General features: G+C 45.7%; 1 protein-coding gene across 3 annotated transcripts in view; it reads left to right on the top strand.

Moving 5' to 3' along the window:
• Positions 1-11,124, top strand: part of Marchf3 (membrane associated ring-CH-type finger 3) — a 152,030-nt gene extending 140,906 nt beyond the window's left edge. For all 3 annotated transcript variants that reach the window (XM_006254749.5, XM_063277492.1, NM_001007759.1), the window contains one exon: positions 10,197-11,124. In XM_006254749.5, coding sequence (XP_006254811.1) covers positions 10,197-10,355 — 159 coding nt within the window. In that variant the 3' untranslated portion in view covers positions 10,356-11,124. The remainder of the gene's footprint in view (positions 1-10,196) is intronic.
• The last annotated feature ends 8,316 nt before the right edge of the window (positions 11,125-19,440 follow it).

The raw sequence follows: 19,440 nt of genomic DNA, 5'->3' as shown, positions 1-19,440 counted from the left end.
GGGTTCGGTCCCCAGCTCCGAAAAAAAAGAACAAAAAAAAAAAAAAAAAAAAGAAGCATTGAAAGTGACCCTCGGATCCTGGCCCGCAGCAGCTCTCTGCTCCCAGACCCCGTGAGAGAGAGAGACCCAACCGCCTGGTCAGGTGGGCACTCCTGAGGCTGCAGAGCGGAAGAGACCACCAACACTGCTCACCCCTGCCCACATCCCTGGCCCAAGAGGAAACTGTATAAGGCCTCTGGGCTCCCGTGGGGGAGGGCCCAGGAGGGGCAGGACCCCTGCCTGAGACACCGCCGGAACCTGAAGGAAACAGACCGGATAAACAGTTCTCTGCACCCAAATCCTGTGGGAGGGAGAGCTAAACCTTCAGAGAGGCAGACAAGCCTGGGAAACCAGAAGAGACTGCTCTCTGCACACACATCTCGGACGCCAGAGGAAAAAGCCAAAGACCATCTGGAACCCTGGTGCACTGAAGCTCCCGGAAGGGGCGGCAAGGGTCTTCCTGGTTGCTGCCGCTGCAGAGAGCCCGTGGGCAGCACCCCACGAGCGAACTTGAGCCTCGGGACCACAGGTAAGACCAAATTTTCTGCTGCAAGAAAGCTGCCTGGTGAACTCAAGACACAGGCCCACAGGAACAGCTGAAGACCTGTAGAGAGGAAAAACTACACGCCCGAAAGCAGAACACTCTGTCCCCATAACTGACTGAAAGAGAGGAAAACAGGTCTACAGCACTCCTGACACACAGGCTTATAGGACAGTCTAGCCACTGTCAGAAATAGCAGAACAAAGTAACACTAGAGATAATCTGATGGCGAGAGGCAAGCACAGGAACCCAAGCAACAGAAACCAAGACTACATGGCACCATCGGAGCCCAATTCTCCCATCAAAACAAACATGGAATATCCAAACACACCAGAAAAGCAAGATCTAGTTTCAAAATCATTTTTGATCGTGATGCTGGAGGACTTCAAGAAAGACGTGAAGAACACCCTTAGAGAACAAGTAGAAGCCTACAGAGAGGAATCGCAAAAATGCCTGAAAGAATTCCAGGAAAACATAAATAAACAAGTAGAAGCCCATAGAGAGGAGACACAAAAATCCCTGAAAGAATTCCAGGAAAACATAAATAAACAAGTAGAAGCCCATAGAGAGGAGACACAAAAATCCCTGAAAGAATTCCAGGAAAACACAATCAAACAGTTGAAGGAATTAAAAATGGAAATAGAAGCAATCAAGAAAGAACACATGGAAACAACCCTGGATATAGAAAACCAAAAGAAGAGACAAGGAGCTGTAGATACAAGCTTCACCAACAGAATACAAGAGATGGAAGAGAGAATCTCAGGAGCAGAAGATTCCATAGAAATCATTGACTCAACTGTCAAAGATAATGTAAAGCGGAAAAAGCTACTGGTCCAAAACATACAGGAAATCCAGGACTCAATGAGAAGATCAAACCTAAGGATAATAGGTATAGAAGAGAGTGAAGACTCCCAGCTCAAAGGACCAGTAAATATCTTCAACAAAATCATAGAAGAAAACTTCCCTAACCTAAAAAAAGAGATACCCATAGACATACAAGAAGCCTACAAAACTCCAAATAGATTGGACCAGAAAAGAAACACCTCCCGTCACATAATTGTCAAAACACCAAACGCACAAAATAAAGAAAGAATATTAAAAGCAGTAAGGGAAAAAGGTCAAGTAACATATAAAGGCAGACCTATCAGAATCACACCAGACTTCTCGCCAGAAACTATGAAGGCCAGAAGATCCTGGACTGATGTCATACAGACCCTAAGAGAACACAAATGCCAGCCCAGGTTACTGTATCCAGCAAAACTCTCAATTAACATTGATGGAGAAACCAAGATATTCCATGACAAAACCAAATTTATACAATATCTTTCTACAAATCCAGCACTACAAAGGATAATAAATGGTAAAGCCCAACATAAGGAGGCAAGCTATACTCTAGAAGAAGCAAGAAACTAATCGTCTTGGCAACAAAACAAAGAGAATGAAAGCACACAAACATAACCTCACTTCCAAATATGAATATAACGGGAAGCAATAATCACTATTCCTTAATATCTCTCAATATCAATGGCCTCAACTCCCCAATAAAAAGACATAGATTAACAAACTGGGTACGCAACGAGGACCCTGCATTCTGCTGCCTACAGGAAACACACCTCAGAGACAAAGACAGACACTACCTCAGAGTGAAAGGCTGGAAAACAACTTTCCAAGCAAATGGTCAGAAGAAGCAAGCTGGAGTAGCCATTCTAATATCAAATAAAATCAATTTTCAACTAAAAGTCATCAAAAAAGATAAGGAAGGACACTTCATATTCATCAAAGGAAAAGTCCACCAAGATGAACTCTCAATCCTAAATATCTATGCCCCAAATACAAGGGCACCTAAATATGTAAAAGAAACCTTACTAAAGCTCAAAACACACATTGCACCTCACACAATAATAGTGGGAGATTTCAACACCCCACTCTCATCAATGGACAGATCATGGAAACAGAAATTAAACAGAGATGTAGACAGACTAAGAGAAGTCATGAGCCAAATGGACTTAACAGATATTTATAGAACATTCTATCCTAAAGCAAAAGGATATACCTTCTTCTCAGCTCCTCATGGTACTTTCTCCAAAATTGACCATATAATTGGTCAAAAAACGGGCCTCAACAGGTACAGAAAGATAGAAATAATCCCATGCGTGCTATCGGACCACCACGGCCTAAAACTGGTCTTCAATAACAATAAGGGAAGAATGCCCACATATACGTGGAAATTGAACAATGCTCTACTCAATGATAACCTGGTCAAGGAAGAAATAAAGAAAGAAATTAAAAACTTTTTAGAATTTAATGAAAATGAAGGTACAACATACCCAAACTTATGGGACACAATGAAAGCTGTGCTAAGAGGAAAACTCATAGCGCTGAGTGCCTGCAGAAAGAAACAGGAAAGAGCATATGTCAGCAGCTTGACAGCACACCTAAAAGCTCTAGAACAAAAAGAAGCAAATACACCCAGGAGGAGTAGAAGGCAGGAAATAATCAAACTCAGAGCTGAAATCAACCAAGTAGAAACAAAAGGACCATAGAAAGAATCAACAGAACCAAAAGTTGGTTCTTTGAGAAAATCAACAAGATAGATAAACCCTTAGCCAGACTAACGAGAGGACACAGAGAGTGCGTCCAAATTAACAAAATCAGAAATGAAAAGGGAGACATAACTACAGATTCAGAGGAAATTCAAAAAATCATCAGATCTTACTATAAAAACCTATATTCAACAAAACTTGAAAATCTTCAGGAAATGGACAATTTCCTAGACAGATACCAGATATCGAAGTTAAATCAGGAACAGATAAACCAGTTAAACAACCCCATAACTTCTAAGGAAATAGAAGCAGTCATTAAAGGTCTCCCAACCAAAAAGAGCCCAGGTCCAGACGGGTTTAGTGCAGAATTCTATCAAACCTTCATAGAAGACCTCATACCAATATTATCCAAACTATTCCACAAAATTGAAACAGATGGAGCCCTACCGAATTCCTTCTACGAAGCCACAATTACTCTTATACCTAAACCACACAAAGACCCAACAAAGAAAGAGAACTTCAGACCAATTTCCCTTATGAATATCGACGTAAAAATACTCAATAAAATTCTGGCAAACCGAATTCAAGAGCACATCAAAACAATCATCCACCATGATCAAGTAGGCTTCATCCCAGGCATGCAGGGATGGTTTAATATACGGAAAACCATCAACGTGATCCATCATATAAACAAACTGAAAGAACAGAACCACATGATCATTTCATTAGATGCTGAGAAAGCATTTGACAAAATTCAACACCCCTTCATAATAAAAGTCCTGGAAAGAATAGGAATTCAAGGCCCATACCTAAACATAGTAAAAGCCATATACAGCAAACCAGTTGCTAACATTAAACTAAATGGAGTGAAACTTGAAGCAATCCCACTAAAATCAGGGACTAGACAAGGCTGCCCACTCTCTCCCTACTTATTCAATATAGTTCTGGAAGTTCTAGCCAGAGCAATCAGACAACAAAAGGAGATCAAGGGGATACAGATCGGAAAAGAAGAGGTCAAAATATCACTATTTGCAGACGACATGATAGTATATTTAAGTGATCCCAAAAGTTCCACCAGAGAACTACTAAAGCTGATAAACAACTTCAGCAAAGTGGCTGGGTATAAAATTAACTCAAATAAATCAGTTGCCTTCCTCTATACAAAAAAGAAACAAGCCGAGAAAGAAATTAGGGAAACGACACCCTTCATAATAGACCCAAATAATATAAAGTACCTCGGTGTGACTTTAACCAAGCAAGTAAAAGATCTGTACAATAAGAACTTCAAGACACTGAGGAAAGAAATTGAAGAGGACCTCAGAAGATGGAAAGATCTCCCATGCTCATGGATTGGCAGGATTAATATAGTAAAAATGGCCATTTTACCAAAAGCAATCTACAGATTCAATGCAATCCCCATCAAAATACCAATCCAATTCTTCAAAGAGTTAGACAGAACAATTTGCAAATTCATCTGGAATAACAAAAAACCCAGGATAGCTAAAGCTATCCTCAACAATAAAAGGACTTCAGGGGGAATCACTATCCCTGAACTCAAGCAGTATTACAGAGCAATAGTGATAAAAACTGCATGGTATTGGTACAGAGACAGACAGATAGACCAATGGAATAGAATTGAAGACCCAGAAATGAACCCACACACCTATGGTCATTTGATTTTTGACAAAGGAGCCAAAACCATCCAATGGAAAAAAGATAGCATTTTCAGCAAATGGTGCTGGTTCAACTGGAGGGCAACATGTAGAAGAATGCAGATCGATCCATCCTTATCACCCTGTACAAAGCTTAAGTCCAAGTGGATCAAGGACCTCCACATCAAACCAGACACACTCAAACTAATAGAAGAAAAACTAGGGAAGCATCTGGAACACATGGGCACTGGAAAAAATTTCCTGAACAAAACACCAATGGCTTATGCTCTAAGATCAAGAATCGACAAATGGGATCTCATAAAACTGCAAAGCTTCTGTAAGGCAAAGGACACGGTGGTTAGGACAAAACGGCAACCAACAGATTGGGAAAAGATCTTTACCAATCCTACAACAGATAGAGGCCTTATATCCAAAATATACAAAGAACTCAAGAAGTTAGACCGCAGGGAAACAAATAACCCTATTAAAAAATGGGGTTCAGAGCTAAACAAAGAATTCACAGCTGAGGAATGCCGAATGGCTGAGAAACACCTAAAGAAATGTTCAACATCTTTAGTCATAAGGGAAATGCAAATCAAAACAACCCTGAGATTTCACCTCACACCAGTGAGAATGGCTAAGATCAAAAACTCAGGTGACAGCAGATGCTGGCGAGGATGTGGAGAAAGAGGAACACTCCTCCATTGTTGGTGGGATTGCAGACTGGTAAAACCATTCTGGAAATCAGTCTGGAGGTTCCTCAGAAAATTGGACATTGAACTGCCTGAGGATCCAGCTATACCTCTCTTGGGCATATACCCAAAAGATGCCTCAACATATAAAAGAGACACGTGCTCCACTATGTTCATCGCAGCCTTATTTATAATAGCCAGAAACTGGAAAGAACCCAGATCCCCTTCAACAGAGGAATGGATACAGAAAATGTGGTACATCTACACAATGGAATATTACTCAGCTATCAAAAACAACGAGTTTATGAAATTCGTAGGCAAATGGTTGGAACTGGAAAATATCATCCTGAGTGAGCTAACCCAATCACAGAAAGACATACATGGTATGCACTCATTGATAAGTGGCTATTAGCCCAAATGCTTGAATTACCCTAGATCCCTAGAACAAACGAAACTCAAGACGGATGATCAAAATGTGAATGCTTCACTCCTTCTTTAAATGAGGAAAAAGAATACCCTTGGCAGGGAAGGGAGAGGCAAAGATTAAAACAGAGACTGAAGGAACACCCATTCAGAGCCTGCCCCACATGTGGCCCATACATATACAGCCACCCAATTAGACAAGATGGATGAAGCAAAGAAGTGCAGACCGACAGGAGCCGGATGTAGATCGCTCCTGAGAGACACAGCCAGAATACAGCAAATACAGAGGCGAATGCCAGCAGCAAACCACTGAACTGAGAATAGGTCCCCCGTTGAAGGAATCAGAGAAAGAACTGGAAGAGCTTGAAGGTGCTCGAGACCCCAAAAGTACAACAATGTCAAGCAACCAGAGCTTCCAGGGACTAAGCCACTACCTAAAGACTATACATGGACTGACCCTGGACTCTGACCCCATAGGTAGCAATGAATATCCTAGTAAGAGCACCAGTGGAAGGGGAAGCCCTGGGTCCTGCTAAGACTGAACCCCCAGTGAACTAGACTATGGGGGGAGGGCGGCAATGGGGGGAGGGTTGGGAGGGGAACACCCATAAGGAAGGGGAGGGGGGAGGGGGATGTTTGTCCGGAAACCGGGAAAGGGAATAACACTTGAAATGTATATAAGAAATACTCAAGTTAATAAAAAAAAAAAAAAAAGAAGCATTGAAAGCCACTGGCGAAGAGGCTGAGAAGTCAGCTGAGACCTAGGTCCATCAAATCATGAAGACACTAAGTATACTGGAGGGCAGCCTTGTGTAGGCTGGAGTCCAGTGCTGTGGCATGGGACATCTCTGCGTGTGCCACAGTACTGATATTGCAAGGCCCAACGCATTGAATGAAGAACTAAGTCCCCAGTTAGACCTGTTCCGTGATTAGATCAAGTTCTGGATGTGAACAGGAAGCCTCCAGTTCTACATCCTTCCAGCCCATGCTACTGTGGGACTGGCTCAAAACTGCGTTTTCTTTGTTCTTTAGCAGATGTGTGGCTGGGTCTTTTGTTGACGGGTTTTGTTGATGTGCCCTGACCTGGGCTGGTCTTGATTCTCGGTGCTCCTCGTCCCTCAGCCTCTGTGGAGTACCGTGATGATGGGCGTGAGCCAAAGCACCCAGATCTGATCAGGCTTTCAGCAGCGTATCAGACCTAAACAGGATCCCTTCCAAGTGAATCCTTTCCTGTACAGTCTTGACAAGTGAGCTGGTCTCCCTGTGGGGACAGCGGCACCCCAGAACTCTGGTCTCCCCATGGGGACAGTGGCACCCCAGAACCCTGGTCTCCCTGTGGGGACAGTGGCACCCCAGAACCCTGGTCTCCCTGTGGGGACAGTGGCATCCCAGAACCCTGGTCTCCCTGTAGGGACAGTGGCACCCCAGAACCCTGCTCCCATCTATATGCTTTAATCGCCCCAAACTGTCCCAAGAGGAACTTTGGCAGATTTCCCAGAGCCAGCTGTGCAATCAGCACAGGCCTGGAACGTCTCTGCTACCTTCCCGGAGGAGAGAGAGATGCTAAAGCCCCCTTCTTCCAGCCTTCATTTGATCAGAGCCCATCCAGCATAGGAGTTTAATGTCCTTTAGGCGAATAAACAGATAAACTTTGAAAATCAGCCCATAAGCAATAGTAATTTTAAAATAATAATTCTATGCATTTTTCCTACCCTCTCCTTAAAGCCCGAGATTAAGGTCTAAGTGAGGTGTTTTGCTTTTCATCCCAGCATCTCTCCAGTTAGCTTTTCTCACCTCTCTAAATTAAACTTTGCTTTTTCTCCACTATGATACTGCACTGTAAGGAAGAGGGTGTCTGAGAACATGTGGAAACAGGAGCAAACATTAGCCTGGGGCCACGGCAGGCCTGTGGTCTCCTCCGCCTTGTGCTTAACTTCCTTTATTTTCCCTGAGAAGGATCTTCAAGATGTTCTCATTGATTGAATTTGCCTGCAGACTTTGGTAGTTAACAGTAATTAAATAGATTAATATGGTCTCATCTGTTTATCTGTTTGTCTACACAAGTGAGCTTCCCCCCCCCCCTTTTAATTTCCTGATCACAGAACAGGGAAGCCTGCTGAGTCCTTGACTGTGGGTGTCCCTTGGAGCAGTGTTGCTCAGGCTGGGCGTGCCTTAATCACCTAGGGATCTCGTTAAGTCTGGGTTGGGGCCAGAATTTCATATTCTAACAAGCTCCCAGGAGCTGTCCACTGTCACACTGAGAGCCAGCTTGAGGGAGACAGCTCACTTTCCTCACTTTTCCAGCATCTTAGGAAGTCGTCACAACGCTAGTATCATCCTTTTCCTAGTTGCAGTCTGTAAGGAAATTCCCGGTCCCAAGCCCTGAGAACATGCAAGACGGAGCTAAGCGCTTTAGGAGCACCTGGGGTTCCCAGGTTACACACGAGGAAACCAAAGCTTGTAGATGACGGCCTCACACACTTAGCCAGCTACCAGGTTCAGGAGGAACACTCCAGTCCTGTGTGCCTGTCCACTGCCTGCCTGTGCCCTCAGCCGCTTCTCAGTTGCCAGCTCCCGTGGCTGAATGGGCACATCGACGAGGACGCACAGCTGATGTGCAGTCCAGCTGTCAGCACAGACGCTGGGCCCTGGACACCTCAGACCTTCTTTAATGCTTGCCTGTGCCCCACGTCTTCCACTTGTGTTCCCACCTGCCTCTCGGGTTCCAGGGAAGCACCAACAGCAACACGATGGACAAGAGCTTTTAAAAAAGATGGGTCCACTCCAACATGGTCAGGGCATTTTGGAGAGAGTACACCTGTGAAAGTTGAAAGCTTGTATTTTCATACCCAGATCTCCTGGCCCTCAGCCTGGGCATTCTCACCTGAAATTCAACAGTGGCCTTGGGCTCCATGGTCCTGCCATAGAGGCCAACAAGCCTTCCTTATCAAAGCTTTCCTTTATTTCCAGAGACATTAAGCCTAAATCAGATCAGCCCAATCCTTGGACCCTTCCTTGGGTCTCCAAACCCTATGCCAAGCCTATTAAATAGCCTAGACTCAGGATTTGCCACTCTGAGCATGTGGGCACCTTCCTAATGGCACAAATGTGGAGTCTGCATGCACCCAAACTGTAAGCTGCCCCAGTTTGGAATTTTGTTTTGTTTTTTGTTTTTCATTTATTTATTGGGAGGAGGGGGCATTCTGAGGAGAGCTTAGGGAAGTCTCTGTTCTCTTCTTTCACTGGTAAGAGCCTTGCCTTCTTGTGCCATATCCCAGCCCTCACCCCCAACTCTACAAGTATGTCTTCAGCTGAACTTGGTGGCATACACCTTTAATGCCAGCACTTGGGAGCACAGGCAGGCAGATCTCTGGATTTGAGGATAGCCTGGTCTACATAGCCAGTTTCTAGACAGCCAGGGTGACATAGTGAGATCTTATCTTTTCTCTGTTTAAAAAAAGAAAAAAGACACCTTCAAAAATACCATGTGAATTTTCTGGGCAGGCCATTGGTTTCTGCCAGCCTTTTCTAAAACAAAAGAGTTCTCATGTCTCATTCTAGGACACTTAGATAAAACACAAGCGCTCTAAGGTACAGTTAGGCCCTGAGGCTTGAGCAGTACTCTGGTCAGAAAGCACAGGCCTTCTCACTCATTCACTCGGAATATTCCAACAACTCCCCAAGGGTCTAACACCGTGAGAAGTGCTAGACCTGCAAAGACAAACACAACATGAGCTCTGCTCCCAAGTCACTCGGAGTCCATGGGCAGAGACAAGAAAATACACTATTGACCTCAGGACTCAATACCGTTCAGGCCAGAGTACAACTTTGCAGACTGTCAGAGCACGGGACCAAAGGTGTCCTTTATTTCTGAGTGTGAATGGGGTCCTTTACACTGCGCAGTGTGAAGCCTGAAGAGTACAAGAAATCCCAGCATCCTCCCCTCTAACTGAGCAGCTGCATTGTGGTCCACAGCTGGACAGGGCCTGCGCCTGTCTGTCATATCAGGCTTCCTCATAACTGAGGCTTTGGGTGCCTGGGCACCTCAAGGAACTAAACCCCAACTCAGAGAGAACTCCATTTTCCTACTGCCATTCTCTCCCAGTATGTAATGGAGAAAAGGAAGCAGCTATGCCAACCCTACCAGGGGTCTTAGTGGGGACCTAATACCCAGCACTCAGTTGCTTGCTGGAGACCCCTGCCCCGTGCCCCCACCCCAGTACTGCTTTAAATGACAAGTTAGTTTCTTGAATTGACTGTCTACTTCTGCCACCGTTGAGTCTCTCATCTTTCTCTCCCACCCCAGGTGTCATTTAGGTACCACTGTCGATTGTACAATGAATGGCGTCGGACCAATCAGAGGGTGATTCTCCTCATTCCAAAGTCTGTCAACATCCCTTCTAACCAGCAGTCCTTGCTGGGGCTCCACTCAGTCAAGAGGAACTCAAAGGAGACAATTGTTTGATGTCTGTGGGGTCAGATGGTGGACTCGTTGTTGGGGGTTTAGAAGTCTCTGCACTGGGGCCATGCGCTGAGCCACCCCAAAGCCCTTCCCTCCGTCTTTGGGTCTAAGAACATCTTACCGCATCGCATCGCCTGAGTAAGGAACTCAGCCAGAAGGAAACAATGCTGTTTGACTTCAAAATCATGGATGCTGCACTCAGATGACACTCGCTAAGCTGCCAAACATGTCTATCTAGCAGATACTGTAAGGACTTTCTGAACACCTCTCTAACATACGAGGAAGGTAGTCCTGCTGAGGATGCAATGCAATTCTTCCTTTTTTATTACTATCGCAAATATATATATATATAAATGTATAATTTAGATGATAATCAAAATTGAAAAGCCAATGTACAAACTGGTTTCTTGGTTTAGATGGGTTTTATTTGGGTTAGTTTATTCATTTCCCCGTTTCTACTGTGGATCTTTGGTGGCTAACTTGAGGGCCCGAATGGTCTTTTTCATCTCTTTTATGTCCCTTATTCAAGGAGACAGCATAATTACTGCAGAACAAGTCACATTTGAAGGGTGTTTTGTACTAAACCTCATTCAGTTATTCAGTTTTTAAAAGGGAAAAAAGGTGTGGCAACTCACCACACCACGCGGTGAGCTGTTTACTTAAATATTAAGGAGGAAGTCATGGCGAGATGCTCCCTCCTTTCAACTTGTTTGGTACTGACAGCTGATAGAAGCTATTTTCTAATAATAAATATCTGGTGTGTGAAAGACAAGCCTTCCTGATGCAATACTCGTTTTTAATTCTTAAAACCTGTATAGTTTCCCAACTGGGTTTACAAAACGAGAAAGGCAAGGCAAGGCTGTTTTGGCTCCTGCCTCGCCTCAGCTCACGACTTCTTTCCGCTTCTGCTGGGACCGAAGCATCCGGCTTCTAGGACCCCTAGAGCTGTTCTGCGTATCAATTAGCATTCCATTGCTCTACTGAGAGGTAGGTGTGACAATAGAGCCAGTCCTCACAGCCTAGCGCTCAGTAGAAGACCCTTTTGTCAGATTTAAAAAAAAAAAAAAAAAAAAGTGTGCCACACAGTTCCTTTTCCCGGCCACGAGCCAGTTTTGTCACAGGCCAAAATAGACTTTGTCTATGGGCTTCAAGTCTCCCTTTCATCTGACACAGCACAGACGTCTGACCCCTAGCCCACATTGTGTCCAGTGAAGCCAGAAGCGGATGTCTTTGAGACATGCACAGGCTGGGGCGGCTCCCGGGCTCCCACCTGTCCACCCACTCCTCCGTGCACAGGGTGAGAAGCCTGGCCCCGCTTAAAATATGGATCTCCGGAACATGACCCACATTCTGAGTATCTCTCCAGAGTGGGATAGCAGGAATGCAGAGATGATGAGGGTAACGGTTTTATCTGCAAATTGTGGAAGCTGCGCAGCTGTCTGTCCCCTTTGTGGGCCAAACCCTCCTCTCCCCGGCTGCTCTCCATGCTGCCCAGGAAGGGAAACAGCTGTATCTTCACTGCTAAACTCATGTGCTTTATGACAATAGGTTTCCTCCCCACCACGCTTCGACATTTCTATCCCAGTAATACAGGTCTCAGCCCTACTGTTTACGAGGTCCTGCCCACCCCTCTGGGCTGTCATCAGCCCACCACCATCAACTGTTTCTTAATTGACCTTTTTAAAATGCTGGACACCGCTGGCTGCACGCAGCTGCCGCACATTTAAATGTCCTCAGCAGAGTCCAGCCTGGTAGCCTGTGAATTGCTTCCCCGCAATATCCTTGATAAGTGACGCCCAACCAGCCTTGGGCCCTGAGCTGTCAGAGAATCCAGTGACACCTCTCAAGTGAGCACTGCAACCTTCTCGAAAGGTTTGTTCCCTGCTTCCCTGCCTCCTCTGTGAATTAAGGAGGTGGTGGCTTCGAGGGTTCTGCTGAGATTGGTTATTGAGGATTCCTGCTGCCTTGTGTCACGAGATGAAAATACTATTAAAAATAGGGCGGTTCCTAGGACCTCCCTGGGGCATCTGTACAGGGGAGGCAGCGCATTGCTACCATGACTGTACCATGCCCCTTTCCTCCACATCTGAATCCCCTAAGGAAAGCAGAAGCCCCACTGGAAGGCTGAATGTTGAGAAGGATACATCTGAGAACCAAGATCAGCATCAGTGCCTGCACCTCCTAGGGCATCGGCTCTCAACCTCCCCAACGCTGTGACCCTTTAATACACTTCCTCATCTGGTAAGCCCCAACCACAAAATTACTTTCGTGGCTACTTCAGAACTGTAATGTTACTGCCGTTATGAATCATAATATAAATATCTGCATTTTCCAGTGACCTTAGGTGACCCATGTAAAAGGGTCATTTGACAACACCAAACGGGTCACAACCCACAGGTTGAGAACCACTGTCCTAGTGAGAGGCCCCTAAGCCTCCATCAGCAACAGCACCTCTCTCCAATTCTTAAACTTCTGGAAAATATTCCACTCCCTCTTAATCATTTAAGCCCGAGGCTGTACAAGGTAGAGAGGGCTACTTTCTGGTTGGTGCAAAGCCACCACCATGAGGAGCAGCAGCAGCCTTGCTAGCCTTCCTTTGCTCCTTTCTGAACTATCAAGAATGAAGCAGAGGAAGGGACAGGGACAGGGAGAGTAGAGGTGGCTCGGTGACATATACCACCTGTGTTCCTCCACATTCCTTGCTACCATCCGAAGACAGATGAAGGGACCCTACCTGCAGGGAAAGTGTTTAGCATTGTTGAAGTTTGTCAAAAATCACCATTAGTGTCCACAGTAAGTTCTCTAAACTCTTGTTTCCAACGTTCCTTCTTGTGTTGGTGTCCTGCATGAGCAAAGACAGCGTGGGCTAGAGCAATGCAATTCAATAATTACCTATTAGACTCTCCCTGGTCACCTAGAGCAAAAGGAGTGTCCATTGAACATCGAGTCAGACTGCCATTATTCCATCATTAGCTGCCCTGAACACTGCACAGACACCGTGAGACAACTCCACGAATGTCACAAGTGATCGCTCTACCTTAAAAGAGTAGCTTCATCCAGGGCCGTCCCAGTCTTTTTTGTTATCACAGCTGCTACCCTAGATGACCCTGCAACCATTTCCAAGTGGGCCAGAGGACAGCATTATTGTGAATCGTGATAAAAGATATGGCTGTGATTGCTCCAAACATGAATCTCCATGGCCTCGACTGATACTAAAGAGTCCAGGCTATGATTGGTCAAAAAAAAAGTCCATGATTGGGCGAAAGCATCATCCGGCTCACTTAAGTCAGTCGTCTGGGTGATAGATCTGTGCTGCCTCCCCAGATCCAGCAACATGGAATCTAATGAAAGACTCCTCTCAAGAGATCTTTTCCTGTCCACCTCTTATGGTGCAGGGTGAGCTGGTAACCAAGAGGCAGCCTAGCCGTGTGCAAGCAACAGCTGAGCAGTCAGCGTGTTGAGCTGTGAAAGCAGCAAGGCTGCTGGTTGATTGACAGCTGAAGCAGCCCCCGCTGGATAGGGAAGGAAGCCTGTGAGAGCGGGGAAAAGGGGTCAGAGGGCAGAGATAACAAAGGATACAGAGTAGTAATGAATCAGAGAAGACGCTGCAGGCTGGAGTTCCCTTTGCACAAAGCTGCCGCGGTCTTTAAGACCAAGAATCTCAGACCTCAGGCCAAGAGGGATCCTGATATCTAGACCTGCCTAGAAGCCTCACTGCCAGCTACAGTCAAGGGATGGTGTATCCCAATTACCTGGGCCCACATGGAGACAGTAACATTGTAGGACTAAGAACGAGACACCCACTGTCTACAGGAGTACTGGGAGGCTAGAAACCCACCATATACAGGAGTACTGGGAGGCTAGAAACCCACCGTCTACAGGAGTACTGGGAGGCTAGAAACTCACCATCTACAGGAGTACTGGGAGGCTAGAAACCCACCATCTACAGGAGTACTGTGAGGCTAGAAACCCACCGTCTACAGGAGTACTGGGAGGCTAGAAGGTACCACTCACTGCTGCTCCCTCCTGCCTGCTGCCATCACACTCTGCGGCCAGATATCAAGGCAAAGGGAAGCTGTCAAAGATGAACAGTCAGATTTGCTTACCCACGATTTCTATCCAAGCACAGCGAAGGATCCCAGCCAGCCGACTGGCAGTGTTCCCTTCCTAGCCATTTTCTTGAGAATGTCATGGAGAAATAAACATGTGTTGATGATACCCAGAAGATAACTTAGCAAACAAGCCCAGGATGCTCTTGCCTGTCCCATGCGCATGCATGTGTTTCCCAGCATCCTCATCTTGGGAAGGAACAGAGAGTACAGGGGCATTCACGTGAGTTCTACAGCATATGACAGATGAACAGTAAGATCCAACAGTAAACGTTAAAAGGAATGATTTGGATTTTTTTTTTTATCTTCAGCTCTCCTGGCCCCTTGTCCCGGTTACTAGGACACTGCCAAAGATTATCACTTCATCTGAGCTACAGCCATGTAGCGGCAAGTTTTTGCTACACTGCTTTATGCTCCCGGTGGGTCGCACGCTTCCAGCCTCCTGCCCAGGACCTCTTTGGATTCTCGAATGAAAGGCACACCCGCATTAGCTTATTTTTGAAATGCCTTGACTAACTCAATGACTGGGCACTCCTAAACCATCCTCTGCCACCCCAGGCCCAATCAGAGAAGTGGCCAATGGTCGCCGACCCGAATTCTCACGTGGCTGGTTGGCTTCCTCTCCTGCAGCCCCTGCTCCCCATCCTTCCCTGAGTCACAGCAGTTCTCCTCTGTTCCTCTCTATGTCCTAGTCCATGAAACTCTAAGGGTTCTGCCCCATGCCCAGCCATTAGCTGTTGGCATCTTTATTGATCAGTCAAAAACCAATTGGGGAACTAGAGAGATGGCTCAGAGGTTAAGAGCACTGACTGCTCTTCCTGAGGTCCTGGGTTCAATTCCCAGCAACCACATGGTGGCTCACAACCATCTGTAATGGGATCCAATGGCCCCCTCTGGTCTGTCCAAAGACAGCGACAGTGTACATAAATAAATTTAAAAAAAAAAAACAATTGGGGACAAGGACCTTTAGCGTTTGGACACGCAGACTCCTAATTGAATCAAAGCATTAGAACCAATCTCCAGCACACATCACCTCTTCATTTCCAGGGACAGTCATCGGGAGCATGGAGGCGCCAGAGAAAGACGGAAGAGAAGCACATTTCTTCCCAAGTGCTCCTTGCCCTTTCTGTACTGCGTCCTCCAGCCAGCTACGGCTCTGTACCCACTGCACTTCCCTGTCCAGATTTGAAGCCCATCCGCTTTTCACGGTGCCCCCACACAACTTCCCCAGCTTCTCACACTTAAAGAAAGGCAGAGACCAAAAGAATCCAAGGTTGAAAAACAGCCAAGAAATTAATCAGCCAGTGTTTCCTTTCCTCTTCAATCTAGAGTTCTAGAAGCTACCTGAAGACCAAGCACGTGGTCTGTAGTCCCTAATAATGAGGAAAATAGAGTGGTCCTGAAGCTCAGTGTAGGGCAGGACCTGGGCCCATGTTGGGGAGAGTGTGGGATTGTTTAAGGAAGTGAAAGTTGGGACCATGATGGAGCTGGCTTGACCTTGCTCTCAGCTGAGTACGGGGGATCACTCAACAGAAGATGGGGCTGCTCGAAGTCTGATGCTTTGATGGTGGAGTCATGGGAAATTGGGTAACACTCAAAACTGAGACAATGCAGCAAGGACATGTGTGCTCCTTGCCAGCTTTTTATTACCTAGGCAACAACCTCAGTGTCTACAGGTCGGCCTGGGGACATCCTGCCTTTCGATTTGCTCTTATGGGCCATCCTGATGATTAAAGCCATTTCCCAAAGGAGCAAGAGTGAACAAGAACCAGCTAGCTGTTAACATCAAATGACCTGAGTCAGATCCTGACCGTGCAGTTCCGCAGCTGACCATTATGGGGAAGGGATCTCAGGCTCTTCAGTTTCTGTCAACTTGACATGACTTGAGTCACCTGCGAAGAGGGAGCCTCAAATGAGGGATTGCCTCCATCAGATTATGTCGGCATATCTGTGGCGTGTTCTCAATTAATGGTTGATGAGGGAGGTCTCGGACCACTATAGGGGGTGCCACCTGTCTTACTTTGGAGACACCATGACCAAGGCAAGTCATATAAAGGCAAATATTTAATTGGGGTTGACTTAAAGGTTCAGGATTTCGTCCATTATCACCACAGTGGGAAGGAAGCATGGCAGCTTACAGGCAGACCTGGGGCTGGAGGAGCTACATCTTGACCTAAAGGCAGCCAGGAGGGGCGTCTGGTTCCACACTGGGTGAAGCTTGAGCTTACATATGAGACTTCAGAGCCCGCCCCCATAGTGACGCACTTCCTTCAACAAGGCCACACCTACTCCAACAAGGCCACACCTCCTAATAGTGTAACCCCCCCTACAGGCCAAGATTTCCCTGGGGGACAAATTTATTCAAACCACCATACCACCCCTGGGCACAAGATCACAAATTTTATAAAAATCACAAATCATGAAGCCATGGAGAACAAGCAAGTAAGCGAAAAGCAGCCTCCATGGTCGCAGCTTCCATGGTCTCTGCCTCCAGGTCCCTGACTTGAGTTCCTGCTCTAACTTCCCACAGGAATAAACTGTTACCTCTAAGCTATATGATGAAATCAACCCTTTCCTTCTCCAGTTGTTTTTGGTCAGGGTTTTATCCCCTCCCCAGAAAGCAAATCAGAACGGACCTCCTCGCTAAGCCTCACCCTTTCTTTCTATAACATGGAAACTGTCTTACAGCCCTTGTGAGACCTAAGGTTTGACTTTCAGGAGTAAGTGATGCTTTCCCATCGTCTCCTAACTCTCACAGCCGCTAGCCCCCTGAGCTGTTTTCCTAACTGGATTTTTTTTTTTTTTTAATATAGGAAGAGACAGGTCTCACTCTATAGCCTTGGCTGTCATGGAACTCAAGATGTAGACCAGGCCAGCTTTGAACTCTCGAGTATTGAGATTAAAGGTGTTCGGGGCTGGGGATTTAGCTCAGTGGTAGAGCGCTTACCTAGGAAGCGCAAGGCCCTGGGTTCGGTCCCCAGCTCCGAAAAAAAAAAAAAAGAGAGATTAAAGGTGTTCACTACCACACTGCACCTAGCCTGGATGTTGATGAACAATGTTGATAATCTATTTGGAAGGCTATGAGTAAATTTCTTTGAATTTTTTTTTAAGTCAGAGGGACCCATTTAAAGCAACCCACACATGTGCATTGACTATGGTGTGTGAAAGGACCCTCCTGGGTGCTGAAACCACTGACTGTGGATTGTGTGCAGATTTTCACTATTGCAATTCTTGATCATAGACCCTGAGAATTCAATAGAGAAAAAAAAAAACGAGATATTTCTATGTCTATGTTTCAGAGGAAAACAAATAGTCCATCCACGTCTGCGTTCCCAGAAGTGAAGGACTGAGTGTCTGGTATCAAACAAATAGAGCTACCCTGCAGGCTGAATCCTGTACCAACGTCGCCGGGACAGAGGGGCTCGGACAGTCCTGCTTTACTCTGAGATATTCCTTTACATGTTTTTAAAAAGACTTACACGTATTTATTTTGTCAGTGGATGTATGTGTGTGGGCACACACATGCCACATCATATGTGTGGAGGTCAATTCTCTTCTTCTGCCATGGGGGTCCCTGGGATCAAACTCAAGTAGCTGGATTGGTACAAGAGCCTTTATCCACTAAACCGTCTGCCAGCCAAGACATTCTTTACATGGCACACATATTCTCCATCACAAAAGTGCATGAGCATTTTTGTCTAGCAAAGATCTTTTTAGATATCAAGCACAAAGAAACTAATCATACATTTAGGTCCATGTCAACCTTGAAAAGTGTTTTGCATGTATACTTTGACTTACGTTAAAAGCGTAAATATTTCTCTCATTTAGTATGTGTGTTGCCACATGTACATATAGTTCCTAGTAACTAGCTTGGGTTTGCCAATTTTGCCTGTGTATGAGTGCAGTCCCTACAGAGGCCAGAAGAGGGCACCATATCTTCTGGAACTGGAGTTAGAACCGCCAGTGAGCCAGCCAGGAATTGAACTAGGGTCCTCTGGAAAAATAGCCAGTTCTCTGAACTACTGAGTCATTCCTCCAACAGCAATGCTATTACTTATGTCTTACGTATTCATTTTAACCAATCTTCTAAACGTGTCTTCTTGTTTGGGGTCAAATTTACATTTCTCCATTGTTTGCTGCAGACTCTCTCCTCTACACCCCTCCCCGGGTCTGTTTGATGTGCTGTCTGATTTACTCTCCTCTTAATGTCAACATGCGGAACAGAAATGCTTAATTAATCTTCACAGTCAAATCCGGTTCTGTTTAACTACAAGTTGCCTTATTTCAAAAGTATCTTCTCATTCCAAATACAAAGGTGTTTTCCTAAGCTCCCTTCTCCCACTTTTTGGATTTGTCTTCCGCCCTTCAGACTTTAAAAACCCCAGAGTCCACTGTCTGTGGTTTAAGGGTCCCATGTGATCTCCTTACAGGAGGTTAATTTTTCTATCACTTTCCACTAGACGGTCTCTCCCTTCTCGTTCCCTAGCCTGTCAACTATGTCATTCCATCTAGTTCTGTGTGAATTCCATCTGCTGTGGGGAACCATTTCCGGCTGCAGTCTATCCGATCTCAGGGAACTTCCTAGTGTCCCAATATCCACAGGGAACAGCCACTCCCTGCCGCCTTTCAACTCCACCCCCACCCCAAAATTGGCCCATTTATTATCGAGTCAGTTCCTTTAGTGTAGACACTAAGGCATTTTGCAGTCTTGCTGGCATGAAAGATTCTGGAATTAGAGTGAATTTATACATAAATTTCATGAAAACCAACAACTTGACACTTTGTAGTGATCCCACTTGTTCGTGTGTGTGTGTGTGTGTGTGTGTGTGTGTGTGTGTGTGTGTTCTGTAGTAGAATTTGCATAAAATTCCAGTCCTAATTTGTTAGCCTACTCCCTAGGCTGTGGGTGCTAGCAGAGACCACCCTCCTGTGCTTGTTCTCCTGCCTGGGGGATCCTAGCACTACCGCTGCTTAGCCTG

Source organism: Rattus norvegicus, chromosome 18 (assembly GCF_036323735.1).
Source record: "Rattus norvegicus strain BN/NHsdMcwi chromosome 18, GRCr8, whole genome shotgun sequence".
In the NCBI taxonomy this organism is placed as follows: domain Eukaryota; kingdom Metazoa; phylum Chordata; class Mammalia; order Rodentia; family Muridae; genus Rattus; species Rattus norvegicus.
The sequence above is the reverse complement of the archived record's forward strand: the minus strand, read 5'-3'. Positions and strand labels throughout refer to the sequence as shown.